This window comes from Ruditapes philippinarum, unplaced genomic scaffold (genome assembly GCF_026571515.1).
Source record: "Ruditapes philippinarum isolate M1 unplaced genomic scaffold, ASM2657151v2 ctg1246_1_1_1_1, whole genome shotgun sequence".
Classification (NCBI taxonomy): Eukaryota; Metazoa; Mollusca; class Bivalvia; order Venerida; family Veneridae; genus Ruditapes; species Ruditapes philippinarum.
This window is the reverse complement of record NW_026858568.1, coordinates 38,444-54,267: the sequence shown is the minus strand read 5'-3', so window position 1 is coordinate 54,267 and position 15,824 is coordinate 38,444. Positions and strand designations below refer to the sequence as shown.

General features: G+C 34.0%; 1 protein-coding gene across 1 annotated transcript in view; it reads right to left on the bottom strand.

Moving 5' to 3' along the window:
• Nucleotides 1-5,100: 5,100 nt before the first annotated feature.
• Nucleotides 5,101-15,824, bottom strand: part of LOC132753605 (HEAT repeat-containing protein 1-like) — a 48,720-nt gene continuing 37,996 nt past the window's right edge. Inside the window, exons 37-45 of the mRNA XM_060744091.1 lie at nt 15,274-15,358; nt 9,591-9,725; nt 9,031-9,135; nt 8,659-8,729; nt 7,906-8,003; nt 7,148-7,305; nt 6,521-6,656; nt 5,881-5,997; nt 5,101-5,524 (exon numbers count right to left, since the gene is read on the bottom strand). Coding sequence (XP_060600074.1) covers nt 5,436-5,524; nt 5,881-5,997; nt 6,521-6,656; nt 7,148-7,305; nt 7,906-8,003; nt 8,659-8,729; nt 9,031-9,135; nt 9,591-9,725; nt 15,274-15,358 — 994 coding nt within the window. The 3' untranslated portion in view covers nt 5,101-5,435. The remainder of the gene's footprint in view (nt 5,525-5,880; nt 5,998-6,520; nt 6,657-7,147; nt 7,306-7,905; nt 8,004-8,658; nt 8,730-9,030; nt 9,136-9,590; nt 9,726-15,273; nt 15,359-15,824) is intronic.

Here is a 15,824-nt window from a genome sequence, read left to right as displayed (position 1 = left end):
TATGGCACCTTAAAAGTAAAGCTGTTTATGTTGTAAACAATACATAACATCTATGGAGCATTACACACTTTATGAGACAAATGATTTTGGTGGTATCCGGACAATTCCCCTCCGGGACGATTCCCCTCCCAGTAAATTTGAATGTTTTTTCACAACCCGGACATTTCCCCTCCCGTTATTTTTTTACGGCGGACAATTCCCCACCCGTTCTTTTATCAACCCGGACAATCCCCCTTCCGTTCTTTTAACAACCCGGACAATTCCCCTCCCGCTGTTGTCAGAGCGGACAATTTCCCTCCCGTGGCTATTGAATATATATACAGTATTATATATTATTGTTTATTTGAAAGGTATATACATTTTTGCAGCAGCAAAACAATAAAAGAACAATTGATAAGAACAAAAAAAAAACGATTAAGCTGTAGATTCTTGCAAAGAATATATTATGCACATGTTATAGTAAATTGAACTGTCATCATCGTCATTATGATTAGAAAATCTTATTCACCATATTGAATCAGTACATGAAGTCCTAACACAAAATATCAGTGATCATTTTGATTTTATTATATGATTGAACACATTTGTAGGAATATTCTCCTTCATTTTAATTGGTTTTGCAATCAAGGACACATTTAATTAAGGGCGGCAATGATTAAAGATTTTTTTATTGACAGTTTGTTTATCTTAAGCAGCGGCGGCAATGATTAAAGGCGGTATAATGTCACTTTTGTGAAATAATGATCTTTAACAGTTTATTGTTAAGAGTAAAAACTGTCATCTTTAATAAGAATGGTTAGATTTTTTTATACGCAATGTGAAAAAACGGGAGGGGAATTGTCCGCTCTGCTAAAAAATGGGAGGGAATTGTCCGCTCTGCTAAATTAACGGGAGGGGAAAAGTCCGCCCTTTTAAAATAACGGGAGGGGAAATGTCCGGGTTGTGAAAATAATATGGAAGGGGAATCGTCCGGGAGGGGGATTGTCTGATTTTGGTTGTTGCCAAGTGGTGTCATACTTTATAGAGAGGTTAACAAATTGATGAGGTTATCGCTCAGTAGAGGTTACACTGTTGTTCTCTGTTATGCTTCAATGCAATGAGTGATAAATTTACACTTCACTATGACAACTTCCCAACATACTGTTAATATTGAAGGAACATGTCTGATAAAGGATGAAGGGTTCATATATACTTTATATAGCTGACTGGACTCTCACAAAAACAACACTGAACTTAATTACATTTTAGGTTAAAACATTATGGTAATATATTCAAAGTCTGCATTGCATGTCCACATAAACATAATGAAAGATAAATACAATAGATCTTTGTTTGTAATATCCTTCAGTTTCATATTAGTCTGTATATACAAAACTATAAATTTGTAGAAACACCAAAGCTTCTCTGGACTAATTTTGAGGCCTTATTATTAAAAATATATCTTTATCGTTTTTTTGTTTTGTTTTTTTTTAAAGAAGACTGACGACAGATAAAGGAAATGTGACTATAACTTAAAGCAACAAAATAATATCAAAGAATGTCTATCCACTGATGAAAATATCGCTAGCGCCTGAAATTATATCTAAATGTTCAAGATAGAGCATGTTTAAACAAAATATGTGTAAAATGCACTGGAAACTAACATAATAGTTTCAATAAGTAAACCGTTCATGTTTATGCCAGGTTTTGTTGTAAACATGCCCTTGGCCTTTCACAAGTTTACAAACATTAATACTATGATTGTTATAAACACCTTAGTACAGTTATGTAATATATACCAATTATATTTCTCACATTAGTTATGGGCTTGAGCAAAGAATAAAGGCTTTCAAAAACTTTCATAAAATATAACTAACTCCAGAGAAAACAACCTTCTACTGATAGAGCATGTTCTGTCTTAGGGGATATCATATTCCTGGCCAGCCAATTCAAAATGTCAAAAGCTATATGATGACAATACTTCTGACAATCAAATTTTGAAAATGTTTTTTTTTTTTTTTTAATAATGTACATGTATAGGAGATCAACCAGGATTAAACCAACACCAGTCTTTATTTGGTAATTTACACTTGAAATTTTGTCTATGTAGTAATTGAAAGCTTTTCTCTTTCTGTAATAGTAAAATGCAAGGAAGTATTTCCTGCACTTTCATTGTTTTACAATCATGTACCTCTACAGATATGTAATGTTCAAACAACTTACTTTTCAGGTAAGTATATTCCAAGTTTCAACATTTTATGCATATATACATGAACTGTAAGCCTGAATTTTTGGGCAAGGTTACAGTATCAAACATTAAAACATTTAAGGTGGAGTAATATTCAGGAATACGATTTTTAGCTCACCTGTCACAAAGTGACAGGGTGAGCTTTTGTGATCGCTTTGCGTCCGGCGTCCGTCCGGCCGTAAACTTTTACTTTAAATGACATCTCCTCATAAACCACTAAGCCAATTTCATCCAAACTTCACAGGAATGTTCCTTTGGTGGTCACCTTTAAAAATTGTTCAAAGAATTTAATTCCATGCAGAACTCTGGTTGCCATGGCAACCAAAAGAAAAAACTTAAAATATCTTCTTTTAAAAAACCATAAGAGCTAGAGCTTAGATATTTGGCATGAAACATCTTCTAGTGAGTGTCTACCAAGTTTGTTCAAATAAAAGCCCTGGGGTCAAAATTGGCCCCGCCCCGGGGGGGTCATTGATTTTCCCTCTATGCATATAGTAAAAACTTAAAAAATCTTCTTTTAAAGAACCCAAAGAGCTATGGCTAAGATATTGAGCATCAAACATGTTCTAATAGGTGTCTACCAAGTTTGTTCAAATAAAAGCCCTGGGGTCAAAATTGGCCCCGCCCCAGGGGGTCATTGATTTTCCCTATATGCATATAGAAAAAACTTAAAAAATCTTCTTTTAAAAAACCAAAAGAGTTAGAGCTAAGATATTTAGCATGAAACATGTTCTAATAAGTGTCTACCAAGTTTGTTCAAATAAAAGCCCTGGGGTCAAAAATTGGCTCCGCCCCGGGGTCATTGATTTCCCCTATATGCATATAGTAAAAACTTAAAAAAATCTTCTTTAAAGAACTCAAAGAGCTATGGCTAAGATATTTAGCATCAAACATGTTCTAATAGGTGTCTACCAAGTTTGTACAAATAAAAGCCCTGGGGTCAAAATTGGCACCGCCCCGGGGGTCATTGATTTTCCTTATATGTGTATAGCAAAATCTTAAAAAATCTTCTTTGAAAAAACCCAAATAGCTAGAGTTAAGATATTAAGCATGAAACATGTTCTAATAAGTGTCTACCAAGTTTGTTCAAATAAAAGCCCTGGGGTCAAAATTGGCTCCGCCCCGGAGGGTCATTGATTTCCCTATATGCATATAGTAAAAACTTAAAAAATCTTCTTTTAAAGAACTCAAAGAGCTATGGCTAAGATATTTAGCATCAAACATGTTCTAATAGGTGTCTACCAAGTTTGTACAAATAAAAGCCCTGGGGTCAAAATTGGCACCGCCCCGGGGGTCATTGATTTTCCTTATATGTGTATAGCAAAATCTTAAAAAATCTTCTTTGAAAAAACCCAAATAGCTAGAGTTAAGATATTAAGCATGAAACATCTTTTAGTGAGTGTCTACAAAGTTTGTTCAAATAAAAGACCTGGGGTCAAAATTGGCCCCGCCCCGGGGGTCTTTGATTTTCTTTATATGTGTATAGCAAAAACTTAAAATCTTCTTTGAAAAAACCCAAATAGCTAGAGTTTAGATATTAAGCATGAAACATCTTCTAGTAAGTGTCTACAAAGTTTGTTCAAATAAAAGCCCTGGGGTCAAAACTGGCCCGGCCCCAGGGGTGTCATTGTTTTTAACTATATGTGTATAGTAAAAACTTTAAAAAAAAATCTTCTTTTTAAAAAGCCCAATGAGCTAGAGCTTAGATGTTTAGCATGAAACATCTTCTTATGGGTGTCTACCAAGTTTGTGCAAATAAAAGCCCTTGGGTTAAATTGGCCCTGCAACGTTGGGGGGGGGGGGGGGGGGGGGGGGCTATATACAGGTGAGCGACCTCAGGGCCATCATGGCCCTCTTGTTGTTTGAGGAATCAAAAATATTTTTTTTAGGGAGAAGACCCATTCATGAAATATGTCCAAAACCATTGAATTCAAATAATCCATATAATAACAAGTGACAAATGAAATATTAACAAAACCAAAGTTTTTATTCTATATGTCAAACTACAATACATATTCTTTCTCTTATTTTTCCCCTAAAAAATATCATGATGAATAATAGCTGAATCAAAATATTCAACATAAATTTAAAGTTGAAAATACAAAAACTTGCTGTGCAGGGTTTGAACTGATGCCCCAATGTGACAATTCTTCTCCTCCAAAACTAAATTTTCCTGCTGTACACAAAATGCTTTTCATATAATTTTTGGTATATACTTAATTGAACAGTAGTTGCAGAGTATTCTCCCTTGCACATATCTCAAAATAATTGAAAGCACTGCCAAATATATTTCAAACTGCTACATTTTGTATATTTATTTACTGAATTTCCCAGTATCATATTGTTGACATATTTCTAGGTCCAAACAAAGAAACATTTCTAGGTCCAAACAAAGAAACAAACTTCTTTTTGTCTGTATATACTACACAAAAGTTGCTAACGGATGGACAGATTTTTTTTCCCAAAGTTCGATAGTTTTTTTATCTATCACATTGTTCTTTTAGCCTCGTAAAAGATTAAAGCCATATAACAACATTACTGAATGAATAGTATCAAAGGCAAATCTCTGTCACCTTTTGTTCTAATATCGAGACTAGTATCAATAGTAGTGGTCTCGGGTCAGACAACCAAGGGCATAACATTATATATCCAAAATACTTTGGGGCGTATGCTTGCACCAGAGCTAGGCATATAATATCAGTCTATTGTGTGATATTATAAAATTTGTTAGATACAAGTAGACACATTGCCTATATAACTGATAGATGATGGAGATACAGTTCATGTATTCATATGAAAACACATTATTATGTAATATATATATACTATATTATGTATACCAATATGCCGAGGAAATAAAAACAGCAAATATATAACTTTTAAGTATATTCTTTAATATTTTCATTCCTTTAAAATACATAATTTATCAACATAACAAAATACTTTTGATGACAGTGGGTGTATGTTTTAGTATTAGCTATGATAGAACAGCAACAAAATGATATCTAAATGACTAAAAAAAAAACTTTTTCAGAAAATTAAACAATCCAATATATCTGTGTTTGTGTTACAAATCTACTTTCATTTACAAAAAGTTGTGTCTCTCTATTTCTAATTCAGTTTTTTATGCATATTTTCAAATAATTTCACACAACTTAAGTTCCTTATTAATAATACCGAGGTATTGTAATGGTATCAGATTTATAATCTAGAAATATTTCTGTAGAGGTTCTCCCAAAGTTTTCTCCATTTCTCTGATAACTTCATGACATTTCTTCTCAACTTCTTCAGACTCATCTGGAATATAAAACACCAAAATTATCACTCATATACCCTTACCTACCTGAATTACTTCTACTTTAATTTTAGAAGGGTTCCTAGTAGGTTACAGTGAGCAACAAATCTATGGAACACCAGTATATAGAGGCTCCAGTTGCCCCAGTTGATCCGATTATTATTTTAGAATACTAAACATGACATCTTCAAACTTTAAAACGTGCATTCATGAATTTTACAATCACAACATAAATCAAGCAAAATGTTCTGTTATAAAACTGGCACAATATACATGCATTTTTTCCGTAAATTTCTAAGTCATTTTATAATTATTTGAAAAACTTATCAAAAATAGGAAGAAAGAATGTAAGTTGTACCTTCCATAAGTTCAGCAAGGAATGGTATAGTGTCTGGAAGTAGAGGCATGTAGTCTTCCCCTAACTTCTTATGTAACATGTCTAGTGTAACCAATGCTGACTTTTTTCCCTGTAAATATATATAAATTTATGTTTTTTCTTTCTTTTTATTTTTTGGGTTACAGTGTAACACGGGGGGGCCCCCTTTTGTTTTTTATATAAATGGGCCAAATTTAAAATGTTTTTAAGTTTTCTATTTGGACACTGTCATTTTTAAGTTTATTTAGAAAATGGAAAAAAAAAACCCTTTGGATTTATGTTTTTGGTAAAGTCAACAGGGTGACCCAAAACTGTGCAGGCCTGCCCAGGATTTTTAACCTGGGACCCTCGAAATTTACTGTTCTACAGCCCTCTTCCCAACTAAAGCTATTATGGCTGGCTTACACTATTCTCCCCTAATTTAAAATGAATAATTTCAATACTTGAAAAACAGAGATAAAATTTGTTAATATGAAGATTTACTTATGAATGTTTTTTAAGTTTATATTTTTCTTCACAATCAAGCTAAGATAAACATGTTTTAAAACTAACAAAATATAAGTTAAATTGAAGCCAAATGTGAATGAGACATACTTGTTGCTTGCTGACTCCTGGTTTTTTCAGACAAACTTGATAGTTAAGAGCCCTCCATAGAAATCATCCTGGGCAGCTACACACAACTGTACGATTGCAGGGAACCAGGTGCTTCCTTTACTTCTATTCTCACTTTGTTCCTCGCTGCCTTGCTGGTTCTCCAACTATTAATACATTTAATCTCTATATTGTAAAAACTGATCTCTAATATACTAGTACATGTATCAACATCACTACCAGAAGACTTTTAATATTCATAGCCAATCAATATAGTCAGCATTCACTTAGCTAATAAACAGCTCAATCTTTTCTTGATTATATTCAGTCTTAAACAGAGATATTTTTACAAGAATCTTTGGCGAATGATTTGTTCTGAACAGACAAAATATGGGGAAAGAAATCTTGTTTTGAAAGTTATAACTCAATTAAAACTGATATGTCAGTCAATATCATAAAAATAATTTCAATGTTTCACCGTAACTGGGTCTAAATCACAAACTTTTACATAAATGTATTTCAAACATAACTTGGTCTGCCAAATATAATATCTTTAAAGAATTTGTGTTCTTGGTGAAATAATTATTTTCAATTAGGTAATCAGATCAGTTAAAAGACACATACACATAAAGAAATAATGAATGTAGAACACTAATACCTGATCAACAAGAGGTTGCATAAGTAGATCAAATCTTTCTTTATTGATGAAACCTTCAGTATCATACATACAACATTTATTGATACAGTCAAGTATGTACTCCAGTAACTGGCAAGATTTCTCATATTCCTCACTGTCATCTTGGAAAAAACTTTCCTCTAAAATATATAAACAACTTATACAATAAAGTAGATGCAAGCAATGACCTAAAGTAAAATCGTATGAAAAACTGCGCTTTTTTCATTTCAATTTCACAGTTACTCTCTTCAAGGGATATACATATATATTTTGAGATAGTGTAAATTTTTTAAATAGGCACTTAAATTAAATTGAAGAAAATATTTGTTAATCCTCATAATATTAAGATATTGAAATGATATTGTAAAATTAAAGTAAATTTTAGATGTAAATTATGTTAGGTATGGTAATATTTGTGTATGTTTTTAAGTTCACTCCCCCCACCAACTTAAAAATCATACTTGGTGTAACATTATTTAGTGGCAATCAAGCTAAGTGGTTAACACGTCTGACTAGTAATCTAAGGATTTCTAGCCGCTTGGTTTTGGACCCAGTCAAGGGCAAGCCATTGTTTACTTGAGCAAAAAACTTAAAGCAATGCTTAGTACTATTTGGTTCCAGGAACGGATTCTAGAGTGTTTCAATAAGCTTATAGCTTCCAACACAATCAAACTAAAAATAAATTTGTATAATCTAACAGTATATAAATATGTATCATTTTGAAACAATTAATATTTTACCTCGTTTAATGTTGTTATTTTCATCCAGCATTTTTGCAGCATGTGATATAATATGACCAGCAAACAAAGTAAATAAACTTCTTAACCTCTCTGCCAACCTGTAACATGACAAGTTTTGAAATATATTATCAAGTTCAAGTTATAAAATCATGCCTGTAGAGTTCACAAAAATGTACCAAGAACACTGTAAGCATTATTTCAGGCACATGTGAAAAGTACAGGACATGTTTGAAAGTTTAAAACAAAAGGCATCACAATGGGCCCGTCTAAATCTCTCACCTGAGAACTACTGCAAGACGAGGTCGTAAAATGTTTAGTGCTAAAGTATGTTACTGGGTCATACTTAAGGTTTCAAAAGTCAAAAATCAATTGAACAATATTAATTTTTTTACAACATACAATGCATGCATTTTTTTCATCTTAAATCAAAGTCTATGAACAGACTTAAAATTACTATAAAGCACTAAGCTTCAACATTACTTTGTAATATAGAGGTCATGTTCTGCTACTTTGACATTGCAAATGACCATTATCAGTTAAACAGGAGCACAGTATCAAAATCTCCAAATTGAGCCACAAACTGTAAAACATCCAGTCAGACTACTCAAATGTGCCAGCTATCCTAACTCTTAACTGATGTCACAATATTATACCTGTCTTCATGTCGCTAGCACTTGTTAAAGGTTTGATAACAAACTAAAATCTCTTCACACAATCTAAGCATTAAAATGCCATATTTAGTTCTTATCTTACCTTTCAGCTAATTTATAGAACACCAATATTCTCTCTCTCAACTCCTCACTGGTTGTGGCCCAATCAAATATCTGTAATACAAAAATTACATAATTTAATGTAGCACAAAAATTACACCATTTTAAATTACAGGATATGCATTTTTTCCAAGTATCTCCCATATATAAATGTATTAACTTATTTCTTACTGTTTATGATGTATATACAACAAAAGTTAGGTATGATGAAGATTGCCTCGACCCCTCATAACAATCACAAGGTTACTCATTATTAATCAACAGTCACATAGTTGGGACCTCAAAAGACATGTAAAATTAGGGTCTCAAATAAACTTAGTTTACCTTTTCCCCAATACATTAATAAAGAACTTACTTTGAATAAGAAAGGTTTAAATGTTGATTCTGACAGTTTCATAACCATGGTGATAATTGTTTCTATGGTAACACTTTCTATCATAGACAACTTCTCCTCATCCAACTGAAAATAAAACACAACCCAAAATGCAAAAACTCAAAATTTTGATTTTCTAAATAATGAAGATTAATAAGGTAAAAAAACTTTATGAAACCAATCCGAAATGTTTAAAATAATTTGATAAAGATGCAGATTTATATTTGAAAATCATACACACTCGCTACCCGTTATAAAGCTCGAAGTGTGGGGGGAGAGGGGCAATACATAATGCTCATCACAAGATCTGATTGTTAACATGAAGAACTTCATCGTATTACACCTATCTCCAACATTTACCAGTTCATGTAATTATAACATTTTGTCATAGCTTTTATGAGGCAAACACCCAGGAGCATTTTAATGAGGTTAGCAGGATAACGGGGTCCAGTATAACAAAGTGACAGAACACATGAATAAATGTTAATATACACATCTTATAGTGAAACATGTCAAGTACTAAAAAAGAACTTTATACTTACCGCTGGGAAGTCTATACGTATATCTAGACATTGCAGGAAGAAAGTTTGAAGGTACGACAGGTGGCTTGTAAGATCTTCTCGTGTAATATGTGACACATGCTCTCCAAATAAAGACATCAATGATGAAACACTCATCTAGAATAATATAAATATATATACATGATGATATTAACTTTTGGAATATCTGTGAGCTGATAACGAAAGAATTATGTTTGAAGTGATGTGCAAAATATTAAAATTTCGATCTTGTCATATATTAATCTTGATTACCCTTGCTGATAAACTAACAAAAAAAAAATATATATTTTGACTTAAAAGATCCATGTATACTTTTTTTGTTCATTCATTTCAAGACATTTAATTACATGGACACAAAGTCACATAACATTCTTTTTGTTTAACTTATAGCAACTAGAACTATCACTAAATGTGATTAATACCCCCCGCAAGACTGCTTCGGAAATGAGGATGTTACTAGTAACAGAATACCTTGTAAAGAATTGAAACATAGTTATGGTTGTGGGCAATTAAAGATAGTTGTGGTTCTTGTATGTGGCATTTCCTTTCAATGTGGTTGGCCATTGATGAAGTTTTATTGGATTACTCTGTAAGAAGTCCAGAAAGACAAGGAAAAGGAACAAAGGGCAATAACTCTATCAATACTGAAGATTGAGTTATGGCTATTGTACACTGCACTTCCTCTCATTGCGCTTGACCATTGTATGAAGTTGTATTGAATTCCAACTACTAGTTTTCAAGTTATGCACTGGACAAAAAAGTAACAAAAGCAATAACTGTAATTAGTCCAAATAGAGTTATTGTTCTTGTGCACTGCACTTCATCTCACTGCCCTTGACCATTGTATAAAGTTTCATTGAATTCCAACCATTAATTTTCAAGTTATGCACTGGACAATAAAAAGTAACAAAGGGCAAAAACTTTTAAATTAGTCAAAAAAGAGTTATGCTTTCTGTGCACTGCACTTCCTCTCAATATACTTGACCATAGTATGAAATAGTTTTGAATTCCAACTAGTAGTTTTCAAGTTATGCTCTGGACAAGGAAAAGTAACAAAGGGCAGTAACTCTGTAATTAGTCAAAATGGAGTTATGGTTCTTGTGCACTGCACTTTCTCTTATTGTGCTTGACCATTGTATGAAGTTGTTTTAAATTCCAACCAGTATGTTTTAAGTTATGCTCCAGACAAGGAAAAGTATCAAAGGGCAATAACTCTGTAATTTGTCAAAATGGAGTTATAATTCTTGTGCACTGCATTTCCTCTTAATGTGCTTGACAACTGCATGAAGTTGTATTGAATTCCAACCAGTAGTTTTCAAGTTATGCTCCAGACAAGGAAAAGTAACAAAGGGCAATAACTCTGTCATTAGTCAAGATGGAGTTATGGTTCTCATGCACTGCACTTCCTCTCAATGTGCTTGACCATTGTATGAAGTTATATTGAATTCCAACTAGTAGTCTTCAAGTTATGCTCCGGACAAGGAAAAGTAACAAAGGGCAGTAACTCTGTAATTAGTCAAAATGGAGTTATGGTTCTCATGCACTGCACTTCCTCTCAATGTGCTTGACCATTGTATGAAGTTATATTTAATTCCAACAATTATTCTTCAAGTTTGAGTCCGGACAAAAGAAAGCAATGGAAAAATAACAAAGGGCAATAACTCTGTAATTACTTTAGATAGAGTTATGCTTCTTGTGCGCTGCACTTCCCCTTATTGTGCTTGACAATTGTATGAAGTTGTTTCGAGTTTCAACCAGTAGTTTTCAAAATATGCTCCGGACAAGGAAAAGTAACAAAGGGCAATAACTCTGTAATTAGTCAAGATGGAGTTATGGTTCTTGTGCACTGCACTTCCTCTCAATGTGTTTGACCATTGTATGAAGTTATATTGAATTCCAACCATTAGTCTTCAAGTTATGCTCCGGACAAGGAAAATGCAACGGACCGCTGGACCGACCGACCACCGGGTGACTCCTATATACCCCCCCAAACTTCGTTTTTGGGGTAAAAAAATCCCTGGGGTCCATGCTTTATTTAATGTGTATAAAGACTGGTATTTGAAAAACCTTCTGTGAAACATACGCAAGACTGATACATGTATTTGTTAAACTAGCTAAAAAGGCTCGATCATGAAGTAATTCAACATTCATTACAGAACTTACCCTTCCCATTTATTACAAAATTTTCAGGCCATTTTATATTTTAAAAATATATATTAACCCTTTCCCCCATGAGCATATTGTGAAAAATGGCCGTTTTCACCGAAAAGCCTCCTGTTACAAGTTCAAACTGCTATGAAACTATGAACAAGAGGGCCATGATGGCCCTGAGGTCGCTCACCTGTATATAGGCCTCCTCCTCCCCCTTACCGTCCCTCCTTCCCTCTTTCCTCCCCCCCACCCCCCGGCAGGGCCAATTTTTGAACAAACTTGGTAGACACCCATAAGATGTTTCATGCTAAACATTGGTTTTTTTAAAAGAAGATTTTTAAGTTTTTACAATACACATATAGTTAAAAACAATGACACCCCTGGGGCGGGCCAGTTTTGACCCCAGGGCTTTTATTTGAACAAACTTTGTAGAAACTTACTAGAAGATGTTCATGCTTAATATCTAAACTCTAGCTATTTGGGTTTTTTCAAAGAAGATTTTTAAGTTTATGCTATACACATATATGGAAAATCAATGATCCCCGGGGCGGGGCCAATTTTGACTCAAGGGCTTTTATTTGAACAAACTTTGTAGACACTCACTAGAAGATGTTTCATGCTTAATATCTAAACTCTAGCTATTTGGGTTTTTTCAAAGAAATTTTTTAAGTTTTTGCTACACACATAAAAGGAAAATCAATGGCCCCTGGGGCGGGGCCAATTTTGACCCCAGGGCTTTTATTTGAACAAACTTTGTAGACACTCACTAGAAGATGTTTCATGCTTAATATCTTAACTCTAGCTATTTGGTTTTTTTTCAAAGAAGATTTTATAAGGTTTTGATATACACATATAAGGAAAATCAATGACCCCCGGGGCGGGGCCAATTTTGACCCCAGGGCTTTTATTTGAACAAACTTGGTAGACACTTATTAGAACATGTTTCATGCTAAATATCTTAGCTCTAGCTCTTTTGGTTCTTTAAAAGAAGATTTTTTTAAGTTTTTACTATATGCATATAGGGAAAATCAATGACCCCCTGTGGCGGGGCCAATTTTGACCCCAGGGCTTTTATTTGAACAAACTTGGTAGACACCTATTAGAACATGTTTGATGCTCAATATCTTAGCCATAGCTCTTTGGGTTCTTTAAAAGAAGATTTTTTAAGTTTTTACTATATGCATATAGGGAAAATCAATGACCCCCTGGGGCGGGGCCAATTTTGACCCCAGGGCTTTTATTTGAACAAACTTGGTAGACACCTATTAGAACATGTTTGATGCTCAATATCTTAGCCATAGCTCTTTGAGTTCTTTAAAAGAAGATTTTTTAAGTTTTTACTATATGCATATAGGGAAAATCAATGACCCCCGGGGCGGGGCCAATTTTGACCCCAGGGCTTTTATTAGAACAAACTTGGTAGACACCCATTAGAACATGTTTCATGCTAAATATCTTAGCTCTAGCCTTTGGGTTCTTTAAAAGAAGATTTTTAAGTTTTTACTATATGCATATAGGGAAAATCAATGACCCCCCGGGGCGGGGCCAATTTTGACACCAGGGCTTTTATTTGAACAAACTTGGTAGACACTCACTAGAAGATGTTTCATGCCAATTATCTAAGCTCTAGCTCTCAGGGTTTTTTAAAAGAAGATATTTAAAGTTTTTACTTTCGGTTGCCATGGCAACCAGAGTTCTGCATGGACTTAAATTCTTTGAACAATTTTTAAAGGTGACCACCAAAGGAACATTCCTGTGAAGTTTGGATGAAATTGGCTTAATGGTTTATGAGGAGATGTCATTTAAAGTAAAAGTTTACGCACAGACGGATGCCGGACGGACGCCGGACGAAAAGCGATCACAAAAGCTCACCCTGTCACTTTGCGACAGGTGAGCTAAAAATGCTTCAATACTAATCAAACTTGGCACAAATGTTGACTGGACCATTGCCTTTGTAACGACATGCTCAGTCTTAAATTTCCTATTACCATGGCAACGAGGGGACATCTCAAAATTGCCAAAAAACACTATTTTGCCTCGATTTTTTCCATCAAAATTTATTTCAAAGTGCTGCAACTTCTCAAGGGATTGAGATAGAGTCAAAGGCTTTTCAGCATTGGTTACATGTTACATTATGATCGACCTTGGGTCATTTTTAGCCTCTCACAAGTCCAAAATTTTCTTGGCGATGAGGGGGACTCCGCCCCCCCTACAAACCCCCCTAACAGAAGGGGGCATATCCCCCTTCTGGCAACCCCCTGATGTATCTTTTGGATGGGAGGCGGCGCCGAAGAAGTGCTCTTTTTTTTTTAGCAACATTTCTCAAACGAAAACATGTGTTTGGGGCCCAAATAGGGCATTTTTTCACTATTTGAGGTCTAAAACAAGATTGCATTTGAGAAAAATGCTATGCCACCGCATTAATACCTAAGCTCTAGGCCTTTTGGGTCTTTACAAGAAGGTATTTCAAGTTTTTGAAGCCTTGTACCTTCAGACAATAAGATTTCTTTATTTTTACTATATGTATATATTGAAAATTAATGACCCCCGGGGCGGGGGCAATTTTGACCCAAGGGCTATAATTTGAACAATCTTGCTAGAGGTTCACTACACAATGTTTCATGCAAAATATCTAACCTCTAGCATTTGTCAATTGCTAGAAGAAATTTTTTTAAAGTTTTGACTATAAGATTTTACTATATACATGTACATATAAGGAAAACCAATGACCCCCGGGGCGGGCCGATTTTGACCCCAGGGCTAAAATTTGAACAATCTGGGTAGAGGTCTACCAGACAAAGGCTTATGCAAAATATCTAAGCTCTAGGCCTTTTGGGTCTTTACAAGAAGGTATTTAAAGTTTTTACTATATGTACATATAGTGAAAATCAATTACACCCTGGGCAGGGCCGATTTTGACCCTAGGGCTATAATTTGAACAATTTTGGAAGAGGTCTACCAGACAATGCCTTATGCAAAATATCTAAGCTCTAGGCCCTTTGGGTCTTTACAAGAAGGTATTTTAAGTTTTTACTATATGTACATATAGTGAAAATCAATGACCCCTGGGGCGGGGCCGATTTTGACCCCAGGGCTATAATTTGAACAATCTTGGTAGAGGTCTACCAGACAATGCCTAATGCAAAATATCTAAGCTCTAGGCCTTTTGGGTCTTTACAAGAAGATTTTTTAAATTTATTCTTATAATTCCTTTTGGTTGCCATGGCAACCAGATTTCTGCATGGAATGAAATTCTTTGAACAACTTTGGAAGCCCTTCACCCAAGGATCAATCCTGCCAAGTTTGGTTGAAATTGGACTAGTGGTTTTTCACAAGAAGATTTTTTAAGTTCACTATATAATCTATATAACACACAAACAAACAAACACACACACACACAGGTGAATAGCTATATGCCACCGCATCGCAGATGCTGTGGTGGCATAAAAAGGGGGGGGGGGTCGAAAGTGCGTTGTTTCGCGTATATATGAGGTAAAGGGTTAAATAAATTTACCAGATTTGATTTCACCAGGTGGTTGTAGCAAGTTGTGACAACAGGAAGTAAAACACGGGTAGGTATATTCGTGGATAGTGTAGTCCTGTAGTAATGCAAGAAAACAATTACATAATTATAGGAAATTTCAAAAATATTAAAACAAAATGTCAAACAATCCATACAAAAGAGTTACACAATTCCATATACAACTTATGTGCAACTTTAAACAGTACAAAAGAGTAACATATTCCATATAAAACTTATATGAAACTTGAAACAGTTTATATGAAACTTTAATCAAATCATATAAAACTTTGAACAACTTAAATGAAACTTTAAACAACTTAAATGAAACTTTAATCAATTAATTTGAAACTTATATAACTATGAAACTGTAAACAATTCAGATGTAACTTTAAACAATTTACATTCAACTTTAAACAGTTCATATGTTGTTTTTCTTTCATAATTCATGTGAAAAATGCTACCAATTTACCAGTTAACAATAAGAATCATAATAGCTTATAAACATTCATCAACATTCATATATTCAGCATATATAGACAACA